Below are 14853 nucleotides of genomic sequence, written 5' to 3'. Positions count from 1 at the left end.
ATTGTATTTAGCTCCAGTTTTAATTCTAATGTATTTTAGCTAAGAATTTTTGACATGTGACTGATCTTTGATCATAATAAACCTTTGATTGATGATATTATCAGGTGATTATACAGTGGGAGGGTCACAAACTTTGCCTTTGGTCCTCATGATCACCATTTATGTTAGACCCTTGAGCGAAATTATATATAGATTTGGGAATCAGGGTCATCAGTATGCAGATAGCATGCATTGTCAGGATCTAAATTGTCAGGAGCTTCCATCTCTGTGTTGAGCAAGTGCTTGAATATGATAGTCAAGAAAAAAAAAAGAAAAATGAATAAAGAAGAAAAAAACAGAACATGAATAAAGATAAGGTGGAGGGGATGTTAGATGGTAAGATGTCTGCATTGACATAGTTGACCCCACAACTGAATAGTTTACCCCAGGGCTTCAATTCAGCAGACGCTCACAGGAGCACAGCTCCTGAACCTCCATCCAGGGTCTGCATGCAGTGGGGAGTTCTCTCCCCACTGCACACAGATTCTGGGGCGTATGCAAATGAGAAATGCTACTGAGCTCCTGCACCTTTTTTTCTACAAAATGACCCCTGGTTTACCCCATTATTGATGGAATATAAATTTCATTTATTTCAATAATCATCTCATAAATAATAATTTTGTATGATATCCATGTTGTCCCCTACCTCAAGTCCTAACTGTGTCAAAAGAATGGTGAGGTATATAATCATTCTGAATAAATAAAGAAATAGAAATTCACTTTGGAGGGGGAGGCTTTGGTTACCTATTCTCTCATATCAACCAACTTCATAAGGTAATTGTGAGGATAAAAGAATTGTGGGAAATGATGTACACCATCCTCAACTCATTGAAACAAAGATAGGATAAAGATGTAACAAATTCCTTCCCTGCAACATTTTATTTTCACAGTACTAAAAGTTTACTAAGTACAACCTGTTTGGCAGTCTGGTGATCTAAGAGCAGACACAAATCAATGGAAGAGTCACTGATTTTCCATCTTGTTGCACAGTATCTAAAACTAGCCTTAGGTTGTAAATCCACCAAGGAAGGACTGAGCATCTCACTTCTTCACAAAATCAATGCTAGCTGAAGTAGCAGAAGCAAAACATATTGCTAAACTATCTTCTGCGCAGATTAATACACATATAGGTGCATTTATATAAGTATCACTTTAAACAGAGCCAGTGTGCTGCAGTGGTTAAAGTGCCAGGCTGAAATCTGGGAGAATTGTGGCATGGAAACTCACTGGAAGACTTTCAGCCAGTCACTTTCTCCCAGATTAATCTACCTCATGGGTTGGCTATTGTCAGTATAAAATGGAAAAGCGGAGAATGATCTTGTCAGTGGAGAATGGGTCCCCACTGAGGAGAACAGTGGAGTATAAAAATCAAAATAAACAGATAAGAATAGATTCTCACTTGGTGTGGCCCTCGGGGATTGCTGGGCCAAACCGAGTCATGTGGCAGCTTCCCTGGGGCCTGGCTGGCCAGTGAGGATCGTGAGAACCAGCCATGCTATGCAGCAGCCTCCCCAGGGCCAGGCAGGGATCACAGGGCCCAGATGTACTGTGCGGCAGCCTCCCCGGGGCCTGGCTTGTCGGCTAGAATTGCTGCGGGGTCTGGAAAAGTTACTGTCATAGTTCAGTTTGCACTTGATTATCCCAGATGGTGTGGCCTAATATGCTAATGAGTGTGTGACCTAATATGCTAATATTAGGGGATGTGGTCTAATATGCTACTGAGTTCCTGCTGGGCTTTTTCTACAAAAAAGTCCTGGACCTATGCCTAGGGCGGAAGGCCGTGTGTGTGTGCCAGATTAGGCTCTCCCCACATGATTTTGCTGGCCTGAATCATTCTCCCTTGGTGGAGCAGTGTTTTTTAAGTTGATAATTTTTCATGGCCCGCGAATGATGTTCTAAATATCCATATGGCCCTTTACAGAAAAAAAGGTTCCCCAACCCTGTTTTAAAAGTTTGTTATTCATTTTAGAAAGTGGTATCTGGTTGAGCTGCCATGCTTCAAGCAACTTCAACTGAAGAAGAGAGAAACTTTATGCATATGCTTTATGTATTTATTTTGCTTTTAAAATGGTCCTTCTGGGTTGCATTATTAGCTGCCAAGTTATTACCTGTTAATTATTAGCTGTGAGAATGATGAAACAGAACAACTGTTTTTCATTATTAGAATAATCTCCTGCCAGCAACAAACTTTCTGATCCAAAACACCAGGTGTGATCTTTTGGCTCACATGTGGGCAGTGACCTTATGAATGGCATCATGGAATTGGGCAGCAATGGATGTGAGTATAAACAACTCTACTCTACAGCGAATCAATGGGTCAGGGTAACTTTTGAAAAACAGGATTACCGTATTTTCTAACCCTTTCTGATTTTATTAAAGCAAGGAAAATACACCAAAAACAATATTGCTGATTTAATCATTGTGACATCATACAGACATCATATTTGTCTCAAAGCTGTGATGATTCATAGTGTCACAAACAACCAGCATTTCGTTTGGAGTTATGATCAGGAATACAGAATGCATATCAACACACATTTGAAACCCTAGAACAGACAAAAAAAAATCTATCTTAAAATTTCTGATGTTTGATTAAAGTAAATCCAACAAAATCCAACAGATTCTTAATTCTACAAGTGAACCTAGCAGTGATGGTTGGCATGGTGGATTTTGATGTGGATATTGCTACCTTCTGAACAAAAAAATGGCCGCTTTGTTCACAAAGCTTAATTCAGTTATATACTCATCCTAACTTCTATTACATATCTTCACATGCTGAAGTTAAATGGAACTGACTTTCCAGATGATTTTGGCAAAGTAATGTGAATGCAGCATCTATCCATTTATGATTCAATGCAGTCCAAGACAGTCTATTTTTGGAAGAATTTTATACCAAACATAAAGCAACGTAATAGCAAATTGCCCACTAGAGGGAACAAAATGCATGCAAAATCATGGGGGGACCCGAAGCAAAAGGAACACACATGTGCATAGGTTAAAACATTATGTGGTTATGCAGTTATGCGCATATCGCCAAGTAGTAAAAAAATAAACCAGATATCTGAGGCTCCTTTTGTTCTGAGACAGTCTTCAGACATCCGGAAGTTGGTTAATATTGCAGCAGAACTATCCAGATGGAGAAAACTACGAAATGAAACTGGAGAACTCAAAAAACACTGCAAAGGAGCAGGTAACAAAATAATCCGGTGCCGAGAAGGATTGGGGGACGCTACCACTAGTTAATAGGCAGATGATGCTCTCTGATCAGCCACTTTACATCTGGAAGGAAACAGCAGCAACATCTGATTATACTGTGTGTCTGAACAGGGCCTTAGTCAGCCAACTGCTGAAAGAAGTCGTGATGGCTGGTCTCTAGAGGCTAAACACTTTTCTGAACCTCTATGGTTTGTAGTATGGTCAGTCTTTCTTCAGTGGGCCAAGCTGATATGACTGAGTTTTTGACTGTTCATGCAGTTCTTAACATCTTATCATCAAAGGCTAGACATACAATATCTCTCCTCCTACCTTAGAGCAACAATAACTGTCAAGCAGACATAGTTACAGGCTTACCAGAATAACTGAAGTTGTTTCCACTTGTTAGTGCCTTGCTGTTTCACTTCTAAGCACACAGTAAAAATAGCAGCTGTGTGCCCAACTGATTGCGGCTTCCTGAATGACCCAGCATGTGAGCAGCCTTAAGCAAGAGGATAAGCTGAAGTGCAAATGGTCAACGTTCCATTTGTCATGGCTAATAATAGCAATAATACTTTATGTGACTATATAGAATCTTTTATATAAGAAGAGAAAAAGGTCACAGGAACACAAAGAATGACTCTTCAGTGGTGGCAGATTTACTCTGTGTGCTTTTGACATTTCCACAAGTTCATGGGGAGAAACAGAGAGACAGAAAGCTGCAAGGAAAGTTACCGTTAACACTGTTCCAATATTGATGAGAAAGAGGCTGTGTCAAAATGCTGCAGGCCCTGACACTGTGCCTCCATTTCCACAGTTTCATGCCTGCACTCTCTTTAGTGAGAGAGGACTATATTATGAGAATGACATCCCAAAAGGTTCTTTCCATGCCTTCATAAAATGCCTGTTTAAGACAGTGACAAAATTGATTGCCTCTCTAGAAATCCAAGCTGTGAGAATAGTTTCTTGTTTCTTTTATCCATGGTCTCATCAAAGATTTTTGTTTTGCCACCAATTCACAGCCAACTCTCGGCAAGCCCATAGAGTTTTCAAGGCAAGAGACACTTAGAGGTGGTTTGCCATTGCCTGCCTCTGCTTCACAACCCTGGACTTCCTTGGTGGTCTCTCATTCAAATACTTAGCAGGGCCTTCTCTGATCAGTTTCCAAGATCCAGTGAAACTGGGCTAGCCTGGGCTATCCAGGTCAGGGCATTTACACATAAAGGCAGGGAATAATTCTTTTGTATATGGGAATGTGAACAGGCCAGTAATATACACAAAGTTCAACTATGGTTGTGCAAGCACTCTGTGAACCTTTTTAACAGAGTCAGTTTTTTGAGTGAAGATGACCGGTCATGCCGTCTACGCCCAGGGCTTTTATGGCCCTGATGCACCAGGCTAAAGTAACATACACCAAGTTGAAAGTTAGGGACAAACGATATACAATATCCTGTCATCCATGGGGGAAAAGATAATTTCAATTGCCCTGTCTTCAAGAGACAGGAGTGTGGAATGTGTGATCTCGGTGCTGTGCATGTTTTCTGGTCACAGATGTGGATAAATACATAGGCATATTTTGCCAGGAAGGGAGTCAATGGAGAAATGGAGTTGGCATCCTTCCATGCTTTTGTGATATCTAGTTCTGGCCTGTCTCAAAAGGTGAAGCTGAAAAAGTTTTTTTGCCCAGACTTTAATCTGTGATTCATCAATTGCAATTCCTGTTTCAATCCTGGTAGATTCAGGCTACGTGCTCCTCTTCTCACATGCTGGAACCTACATTGTCTAGTCTTTAAAACAAAGACAATTACTGTTTTTGCACACAGCTTACCATGCGTCACATTCCTGTTCTCTCTGCAGCATCCGTTGGATTTCCCACTATCTGCGCTGGAGTTACAGGAAGTGCCGTGGCTTTTGTGTAGCAAACGTAAACTGGGTTTCAGCGGTTTACGTTTGCTATGCAAAAGCCGCGGCACTTCCTGTAACTTCGGCGCAGATAGTGGGAAATCTGACGGACGCTGTGGAGAGAACAGGAACATGACTGCGTGGTAAGCTGTGTGCAAAAATGGTAAATGAGTTATCCCTTGTTCCCCCAGCCCCTACAAGGCTAAATCCACTCATTCTTTCTGCATTGCCTGTTATGACATTGATTAGATTTGACTGTGTTAGTTCCCCAAGGCCCAAAATATTCACCCTCTAAACCAATCATCAAGATAAAACCCTAAGATACTGCAATATTGCTAACATTAATATTCTCTGCACAATGGCCAGATGACAAAGAGTGAGGCAGAGAATGGATTATAGATCACATTGAAGTCTCCTCATTGAGCATGAATCTTCCTGTCTCACACAGAGTTTAACATGGAGTACTAAGAGGCCTGGTAAAGAGATATAACAGACAAGATAGAAAGGCAGAAATATAAAAGAGAATTTTGGGGGAAAAAATTCCTGGCCCATGTGAGAAACCTAGAGGTCCTATGAAAACAACAGGAGACCATATGTGTAATATAGCAGCAGAAGTATTTATTCAGTAGAAGTGAGAAGAAAATTAAGGTATATATTTTGTTTCCCAATCAAACAAAAAACTAAAAATACTTCAAAGAGATTGAAAGTTGTGTCCCCTTTAGTTCCAGCATCAAGTATATGACCAGACAAACAGGATATCCAATGGTCAAATAGGAAACAATCCTTTCTCAAGGAAGTTAGCATCCATGTCTATATTGAAGTACTCTGCAGTTGGGGATTTGTGGTTGGTTTTTCTATGTATATATGTATATATATATATATATAAAAATCCAGTCCTTGGAACGCTATAAATGCAAGATCCTGGGTCACCTGTGACTCTTTATTCATTGTTGCAGATGCAGTAGTGACAGGGGGCATCCAATTCGTGGGTTCACAATTCAGAAATTGCATTGAAAGGATGCACTAGAAGCAAGAAACAAAATAAAAAAAAACAAGACTTTATTAGTAGATCACTTCATTAGTAATTAGTAGACTAGTAGTAGTAGAAGATAAGACACCAAGAAATTGTTAGTAGATCATTATTTCTTTTCACGGAATACCTACATCTGGTGGTGTGCTTCAACTAGTTTAACTGTCGTGTCATCACCAAAGAGTAGAATATGGTGTTGTGGCAGAGCAGGAAGACAGAAAACTTTTATTTCTGGCAATTTGTTTTCACGTAACATAATAGTCTAGAATCAAGAAAAATGCAAGCACAAATCCCCCCTCCCCCTGTTGGGGGTTGGCAAGCATAAGCCATATCAGATCTACATAGATAAAATAATATTTGTGCTTATAAATCTGATTCTAACCTAACCTTCATGATGTTTTCAGTTTACATCACATATATTTTCTGCCAAAAATTGGAAGGCAGGGAGTTTAGAAATGGACGGGGTGCACCCTATCCTGTAAAATTGTAGTCAAGACAGCTAGAAAGATACACAAATCAATCCTGCCAAATGAAACATGCAAATTTATGTCCATTGTGCATTTAAAGTTTTATTTGCCTTAATTGGTATTCAGATTTAATGTGTCATATACTTGCCTCTAAACCAGATTAGGAAATTTGTGTGCATGTGTTTTATGCTCTGTTACAATCTGAAAACAAAAGGACATGTGGCCTTCCAGAGATGACATTTCACTTGTTCGTTCTGGTCTCCTATCCCACTATTTTAAATTCTCAGAGATTTTTTTCTGCCCCACCCCCCCTTCCTTGCAAGAGTTCCCTGGAGAAAAGGATCTGTGGCATTGCTATACCCCCAGGACAAAAGTTCTCTGTAGCTCTTTTACAACATAGGTAATTACGTAGGTAATTACCAGTACAATCCCAAAACAGAATTATCTTTTTAAATCCATTGAACTCAGTTCAGGATTGAATAGCAAATGTGCTAAAATGGTGATAAATGTTAAGGAAAAAAACAATAGGAAGCTTAAGAAACCATACAAGAAGCTGTGAAACTGTGAAAGCCTTTGGGAAAGCTTAAAAAGAACAGGTAGGTTTTATTGTATTATATGCATGTCTAAGGTTGGAGCAATGACTGCATCACTTCTAGAAGCACAGAAACTCTTTTTCAGGCAGTAATGGTTTTTGTTGTTGTTCCCCTGGTACTCTGAATCTAATTCTGTGGAGCTGGGAATGCATGCTATACACAGTCATCTCAATATGTGCAATTACTATTTTGTCAGAAAATAGGGTTGCCAGACTCCCACTGGGGGCAGTTGCTTCCCCACCACTGGCTAACTGGCTGGCAGTGGGAAATCCTGCCCTCAATTGTCTTGAAAGGCAGTGTGATGACATCACCCCAAAATGACATCATCACATTACTGACTTTGCATGGTGATTATCTAGTTTTTTGGGCAAACTCTATAGTAGAATTGGCTACAAACCAGTTTTGTCCGAAAGCTGGAGCGTCACCTCTGATGTGGGTGATGTGATGACATCACTTCTGGGTGACGCTCCTGGACAGGATGAAGAATCCCCCCTGCCAGCTGCAAGGTAGGATTTAGCAACCCTATCTGAAAAGGGCAATGTATATATTTTGCAGTTTCAAAACATGCTACTCAGAAACAGCATTTGGAATGTATGTTTTTGCATGTACTGAAGCTGTAAAATGTATGTCTGAGTTGCATGTCTTGAGTTTATCATGCATAATGAGCTCTCCTGGGATGTGAGATTAGAATGCCAGAAATATAACACCTGAAAAGGATATCATTGAAATAAGGGTGTAGGGAGAGGAGAGAAATCATTTTATTCAGGACTAATAATCAGCAATGTAAAAAAGCCTAATAGAATAATTGTCAATCAAATCAATTACACTCCTAGAACAAAGATGGCTTCTTAATAACTCTGTTTGGGATTAAATAATTACTGATACATCATGTGAGGCAAAATAAACATTACATGAAAACAAGCCCTAGTGCAAAATCGGCCTGCATGAAATGGTGGAAAAGGTAGCGGACGATAGGGAAGTGTCTGGTTGAATATTTCAAATTTATTTGCCCATTTTGTCTGCCACGACCATGCAGGGTTGGCATTCTTTTTGCAGTGGATTATCGCTTGTCTTGACTTGATCTGCAAAGTCTATGAAAGCTTTTCAGTGATGTTTATAATCATAAAATGAATACCTGTCCACAGGATCAAATGAATTTAAGCTCTGAAAATTTTAAGCAGAATAAAAATGTAATATTCTAAAATTGTCAGAATTAAGCTAGGCTAAAGGTCTGGGCATACTCAAGCTTGTTGGCTTATACTTTTATGAGATCTGCATGAGACACCATAACAAATAGTTGAATGAGATTTCTCCTCTACAAACACCAGTACAAACTCTGTAGATAAAAGATGAATATGCTGAATATTTGATAAAGGGAGCTATGGTTCTCAAAAGCTTATAGCCCTCCCCCCCAATCTTCTTGGACTCTAAGGCGCTACTACACTCGACTCTAGCTCTTCTACTGCAGATAAACTACTAGAGTTGGATTAATAAATAGGCCGACTAGGCACCGGCCTAGAGGCCCCGATACCTTAAATGGCCCCGCGCCACGCCCTTGCCTCAAAGAAGGGAAGGGTCATCTGCGGCAGTATTGCCGAAGAGAAGCAGGGGTTGAGGTTTGCTTTTCTTTTTTGGTCAGGTTTTAAGGTGCTACCGGATTCTTCCTCTTTTGTATTGTAGCAGCTAAGCTTCCTTTGTGTTCTCCCATCCAAATACTGACCAGTGCCTGCCTCTCCAAGCCTGCTTTCACCAGTCATTTAGCTTGGAGAAAGCAAGCAGGCACTTAGAAAGACTCCTGCCTGCCTCTTAGGCTTGCCAGGACCCCAGGTCTTAGTTTTGCAGGCTCCTTCTCTCCGCCAGCCTGCCAACAGAGAGAAGCCCCAGCCCTAACAGCCTCCATGTGCAGCCTTTCCAGGCTGAGGCTTTAACTCTTTAGGAGCCAGTCTGAATGAGCAGGGAACAGTGGCTGTTCCCAGTGCTGTGAGTAAGAAACTAGCCCAATCCCTGTGTTTGTTCTTGCATTCCCTTTAGTTAGAACTCGTTGCACAGTAAAGTAGAGAGACAAGAGTAAGCTAGAACCTTTGGTTTCCCTGTGTTGGTCTGGAGAACTTGGTTGCATTCAACAGCTCTCCTGTGTGTGTGCTGTGCTTCTTTTGGCTACTCTGTGAGTGTGTCTTAATTCCTAGAGCTATTCTCAGAAGTTTATTCTATATTATTTCTCCTTTGTCACAGTCATTCTTTTTGCCTTGGGAAGGGGGGAGCTGAACAACTCTCTGGATGATTTGTAGCCTGCTTGTGAATGTTCTCTCTTTTTAAATGTTATATTTTGATATCTCCTTCAGGTACCATAGGGCTTTTAGGCTGTTTGAACATGATTTTTATTTGACTCTGTACTAAATCTGGAGTCATAGGTAGCAGACCCTGATTCCAGAGCATTCCAAGCAGGCAATTTTGACTTGCAGAACAGGTGAGAAGACCAGTGTGAATAAATTAGGAGTCCAGTGGCACCTTTAAGACCAGCAAAGTTTTATTCAAAATGTAAGCTTTAATGCTCTTTAATCATCTGCCTCTTATGTGTGTTGGTCAGCTGTAGAAGAGCTGGATTCAAATCCAGGAGCAATTCATAGAACCACATAGTTTGCATTTCTGTTCTTCCTAAGATATTGTGTGTGTTTCAGTAGAAAAATACAGCAACTCTAGTCTTCAGTCTTGCAGCATTTATAGCTGTTTCATAGCTTTTGGATTCAGTATCTCAGTGCTTCTGTATGTTCAATTGCAACATGTTATGGTGCTTGGGGGAGGGAGCAACAGTGGGAAGGCTTCTATTGCCCCACTGGTGGACCTCCTGATGTAGGGTTGCCAATCCCCAGGTGGGGGCAGGGGATCCCCCAGTTTGGAGGCCCTCCCCCCGCTTCAGGGTTGTCAGAAAGCGGGGGGAGGGGAGGAAAATGTCTGCTGGGAACTCTGTTATTCCCTAGGGAGATTCATTCCCATAGAAAATAATGGAGAATTGATCCGCGGGTATCTGGGGCTCTAGGGGGGCTGTTTTTTGAGGTAGAGGCACCAAATTTTCAGTATTTCATCTAGTGCCTCTCCCCAAAATACCCTCCAAGTTTCAAAAAAATTGGACCAGGGGGTCCAATTCCATGAGCCCCAAAAGAAGATGCCCCTATCCTTTATAATTTCCTATGGAAGGAAGACATTGAAAAGGTGTGCCATCCCTTTAAATGTGATGGCCAGCACTCCCTTTGAAGTACAATTATGCTTGTCACAGCCTTGACCTTGGCTCCACCCCTAATGTCTCCTGGCTCCACCCCCAAAGTCTCCTGCCTCCACCCCCAAAGTTCCCAGATATTTCTTAAATTGGACTTGGCAACCCTATCCTGATGGCACCTTTTTTTTTTTGTCAATGTGTGATATAGTGTTGGACTGGACAGGCCACTGGCCTGATCCAACACTGCTTCTCTTGTGTTCTTAGGGAATCTGCCTCTTACGTGTGTTGGTCAGCTGTAGAAGAGCTGGATTCTAGTATTATATCTCTCTATATATTATATTATCTCTATATTATGTTTAGAAAGAAAATGAAGGATTGTTGTATTATTTTTTCTCACAATATATTTTTTAAAAAGCAATTTCAAGTTGGTTAATTTGATATTTCTTGTGTGTGTGCGCGCGTGCATCTAGTCATGGTGATAATTCATCTTTTCTTCAGAAACTGGTAAGGGGTGGTGGTGCCAGAAGTTAGCCTTGTCTAGGTTATCAGATAGGATAGGATCGGCCTTGATGACCCTGCTTAATTTTCAAGGGCTGAGAAGATCAGGCTAGTCTGGACTATCCAGGTCAGGCACTTGGAGCTTTGCTCTCAATATAATTTATTAACTTCATTTATGTTCCACTTTTCCCCCCAATGAAGATCCCAAGTGGCTCCCAAAATTATCACCTCCATTTTATCTTCCCACAAACCCTGTGAGGCACAGGGTGGCCATAGGTAACCAACAAGGTTTCATGGCAGCAGTTTCCACCACCACTCATACACACATGCATATACACACACAATGCCCTGGGAGTGTTGGTGGGAGGGTATGTGAGAAGTCCCCAGTCTTCATCAGCCATTATAATCCATTCAGATATGGTATATAGATTTCTTATTTAACACTCCTTTTGGGGTTCACAGTAATCTGGTAGTTAAGCAGAGAGTGGCTGGAATCCTTTAACGTAGCAAGAGATAATGTGGTGGGGGGCACTTGAAATGAGGAAGGGAAAGCTGCAGGTGTTGGCAAATAATATTTAATAATTCTTGTTTATAACATAATGTGTTAATTTTCAAATAACATTAATAATTGCTAATGTTTGTTTTGTGTAATAAAACTGGTTTATTAAAATAGTTGGTTGTTAAAATTAAAAATATATTAGAAGATAATTTGTGAGGGGGCTCCTGAGATTTAGAGTGCCTAGTGGCCTCCACAGGGTTTAATCTGGTACTGGAAATTACCCTCCCCAAACTATGGTGAACATCAGTATCTTATAAGGCAAAGTGATCAATGACAAAACAGTCAATAACTTGGGTAAAACAGATGAAGTTTTCAGTCAGTAGAATTACAAGTTGCAAGGAAACACCTATGTTTCGCATTAGCATCTTCATCTTCCAAAGACAAAATCATATGAATGAGAAACAAATTAAGATCCACTGGTACAGATCAAACTTATCTTCTTCCTATAGAAAACAGGAAATAGATTGGGAACAAGAAGTAGGAAGTTATCTACGCAACTGCTAAATAGCCTGAGATTGTGGAAGATCAGAACTACTGAAATAAATTCATAAATAGCTCTGCTGGGACCAGAGATGTTGTGCCAGTTTTTCTACCTCAAATGCAGCACAAAGCATTGTTGGCTGAATTGGGTTGGTGGTGCTGGGGGAGGACCAAAGAAGAATTATACAAGCAGGCTTCACCCCTTCCTACATATGCAGTTCCCATATGGTGCTAACTCACTCACCCTTCTTATTTTGAATGTAATGGGATTAGTTTTAGGGGTCAAGCATGGATTTTTAGGGATCTCCTCCAACTGGTACTAGAAGGGGTCTTTTTCACCTGCTTGTTGATTCTAGAATGCAATGTCATCAACAGGCCCAGCGATATAACTGGTTAGGCCATAAGTAAAGATGACAGGAGTAGTGAAAAACAAAACAGAAGTCCATTGACACCTTTACAAACTAAAAACATTTATTCTAGTATAATTAATAAGCACCTTGAGGTATCTGAAAGGCTATTCCTAAAACAGCCTATCATGCACTGGAGTGGTGGGTGGACTAGTGAAGGAACTCAGTCCTGAACAGCATCAAATAAACCCTAGTTGCTTGAGCAGCATGTTGGGGAGGGGGGTTGGCACCCTTTGGCACTGTTTTATGTAAAGGCAGGAATAAATAAGGCTGATAGTAATGTTGGCCAATTCCAAAACCAGGGAGGATTGGCCCAAAATGAGTGCTTCCTTACTTGCAGCCTGCCGTTTTTTGAGTGAATAGTTTGATGATACAGATCAGCCATTTAATAAAGCCTAGTTTAACTCATATATCTCTTCATTTGGGCAGCAGAGGTGCTGGTACCATGAAATGTCTCTTGGTGAGGACTTGTAAACAAGCTGACAGGTACACTATTAATTTTTTGAAAAAAAATCACAATCAACCTCGCAATCCACTACAAAAAGAGGAACAAAGATTAACTGGAACAAAGCTCTAATGATGTGGGGAGAGGGATGAGGGTTAGTAGAAAAGGGACTATGCTGGTAATGTTATGAATGTTGAACTGTGATGCATAGATGGATGTCATGAATGATTCCTACCACTTAGTGAGCTGCTTGCCATATAATGGACTAGACAATTTTTACTAAAAACAATGAGAAAAAGGTGGTATTGTGGTGATAATCACATGGTCCATACACTAAGTATATACATGAACCATCCATCCCGAAATAACAGTCACCCATGTGGAACAATTTTAACTGACTTCCATCTAGTGGCAATAACATGCTAGCTAGTAATGATCACTTAAGGGAACCTGCTAACAATCTCAAGCTTCTTCTTGTAATTATGTAACTTCTTTAAAAATAACATTGAAAACTGTGATCAGGCCACAAAGAGTTGCCTGAAGGGGCTACGAGAACCTCCATGTATTGTTCTTTTCCAACCAAAGTACATTATTAAAATAGAAGAATAAAATGAGCAACAAGCAAACATACCTACAAAAGACAGACCCTTGGAGAATGTAATCCCCCATTTGAGTGATGATATTCAGCTGTCTGTAAAATGAGCCCCCAAATAACAAAAGGAAAAGTAGATAAGAAAACTGACTAAAATTGCAGTTGCCAAGGAAATTACAAACCTCACAATCCACTGAGAGATGATTCCATCCTTTGCTTGTGTCTTGACAGTCTGTAATTTGTCACATATGATGAAGACTATCGATCATACATTCAGTTTCTGGGACATTCTGGTAAACAGAGTATGCATGAGCCCCAGACTTGATAAAGAATATTGCCATAGCTCAGTATCTTTTCCCAGAAGATGACCAAAAGGCTGATACTAATAACAGTCAGTGCGTGCATATATAACATTTTCCCTCTTAGGGAGCTTTTCCCCCTCCCCCTTTTCTTTTCAGAAAGAATTATTCACGGGATCCTGGACTGACAACTGGAAGAGGACTGGGAAAGTGCAGGGTGTCTGAGCAAAGAAAACAGGCCACGTGAGTTTTGGCTCCTCCCAGCTTCAGTGCTATCTCACTTTCTGAAGTTCTTGTCTTAGCCAGGATGGTAATGGGTGTCCTAGTCTGTGCAGCAGTTTGGAGAGTTCTACATTGCGATCTCTGTAGTAGTTTGAAAGGAATGCCCTGGACTGACAACAAGGAAAACAAAGAAAAAGTACTGTCAGGAAAGAATAACAACAATCTAGGCACCAGTATTCCATAGCAGGAAAATCTTAGTTATAGAAAGGATTCAAAAGTGATGCTGTAGTGGTCATGCATTCACACATTATTTTAATCTTTTAAATGCATGGTGTATTTTAACTTTATTTCATTTAAAATACTTTTTGCTACCTTTCTACCCTACATAGGGTCAAACAGGACGGTAACTACTGAGCCGTCCAATCTAATATGACTCCACTTGAAGTATAAACCTGAGACAGAATGTGGAGGAAATCCCAATCCTTGTGGGAGATAATCTCCCTCTGTAGCAACTATTCAACTCTGGAAATGCCTATGGATGGTGGGCAAGCTGGCAGGAGTCATCCCATGGTCTTTCTATGCAATATAGTAGCACAGGATAAAAGTTTAATTGCAGAAGAACAAAAAGTGCTTGCTGTATTGACGCTTAAGTGAAGGTTAACCCCCAGCCTGTAGTTTGGGCTCCTTCCATTACAGCCCATGCAATCCAAGAACACAGAGCTGCAAGGCCATTAGCTCAGAGTAGACTAATAGTTTGTACATAGATTAAACTTCTGATAAACAATTAGGTATTGAAAATGAATGCTGGTATTAGATCCATATAAAGACGCAATTCCAGTGATCATTCATTAATTACCTTTGCTTCAGTGAGTTTCTTGGACTATGCCCAATATAATTGTTAAGTCAGGTGTATG

The 14853-nt window shown here is 40.5% G+C and overlaps 1 protein-coding gene across 3 annotated transcripts in view; it reads right to left on the bottom strand.

The window, feature by feature from the left end:
• Positions 1 to 6023: 6023 nt before the first annotated feature.
• The window catches only part of LOC132577249 (bifunctional heparan sulfate N-deacetylase/N-sulfotransferase 4), a 217437-nt gene continuing 208607 nt past the window's right edge, over positions 6024 to 14853 (bottom strand). For 2 of the 3 annotated variants that reach the window (XR_009555816.1, XR_009555815.1), the window contains exons 14-15: positions 13601 to 14109; positions 6024 to 6156 (exon numbers count right to left, since the gene is read on the bottom strand). Coding sequence is in view for 1 of the 3 variants with exons in the window: in XM_060246867.1 (XP_060102850.1) it covers positions 13990 to 14109 (120 nt within the window). In the remaining 2 variants the exon portion in view is untranslated. Of the gene's footprint in view, positions 6157 to 12982; positions 14110 to 14853 lie in introns of those variants that run through there. The other variant, XM_060246867.1, reaches the window with a different exon arrangement.

The sequence above is a fragment of the Heteronotia binoei genome, chromosome 9 (assembly GCF_032191835.1).
Source record: "Heteronotia binoei isolate CCM8104 ecotype False Entrance Well chromosome 9, APGP_CSIRO_Hbin_v1, whole genome shotgun sequence".
Lineage (NCBI taxonomy): Eukaryota > Metazoa > Chordata > Lepidosauria > Squamata > Gekkonidae > Heteronotia > Heteronotia binoei.
This window is presented reverse-complemented; position numbering and strand designations above follow the sequence as displayed.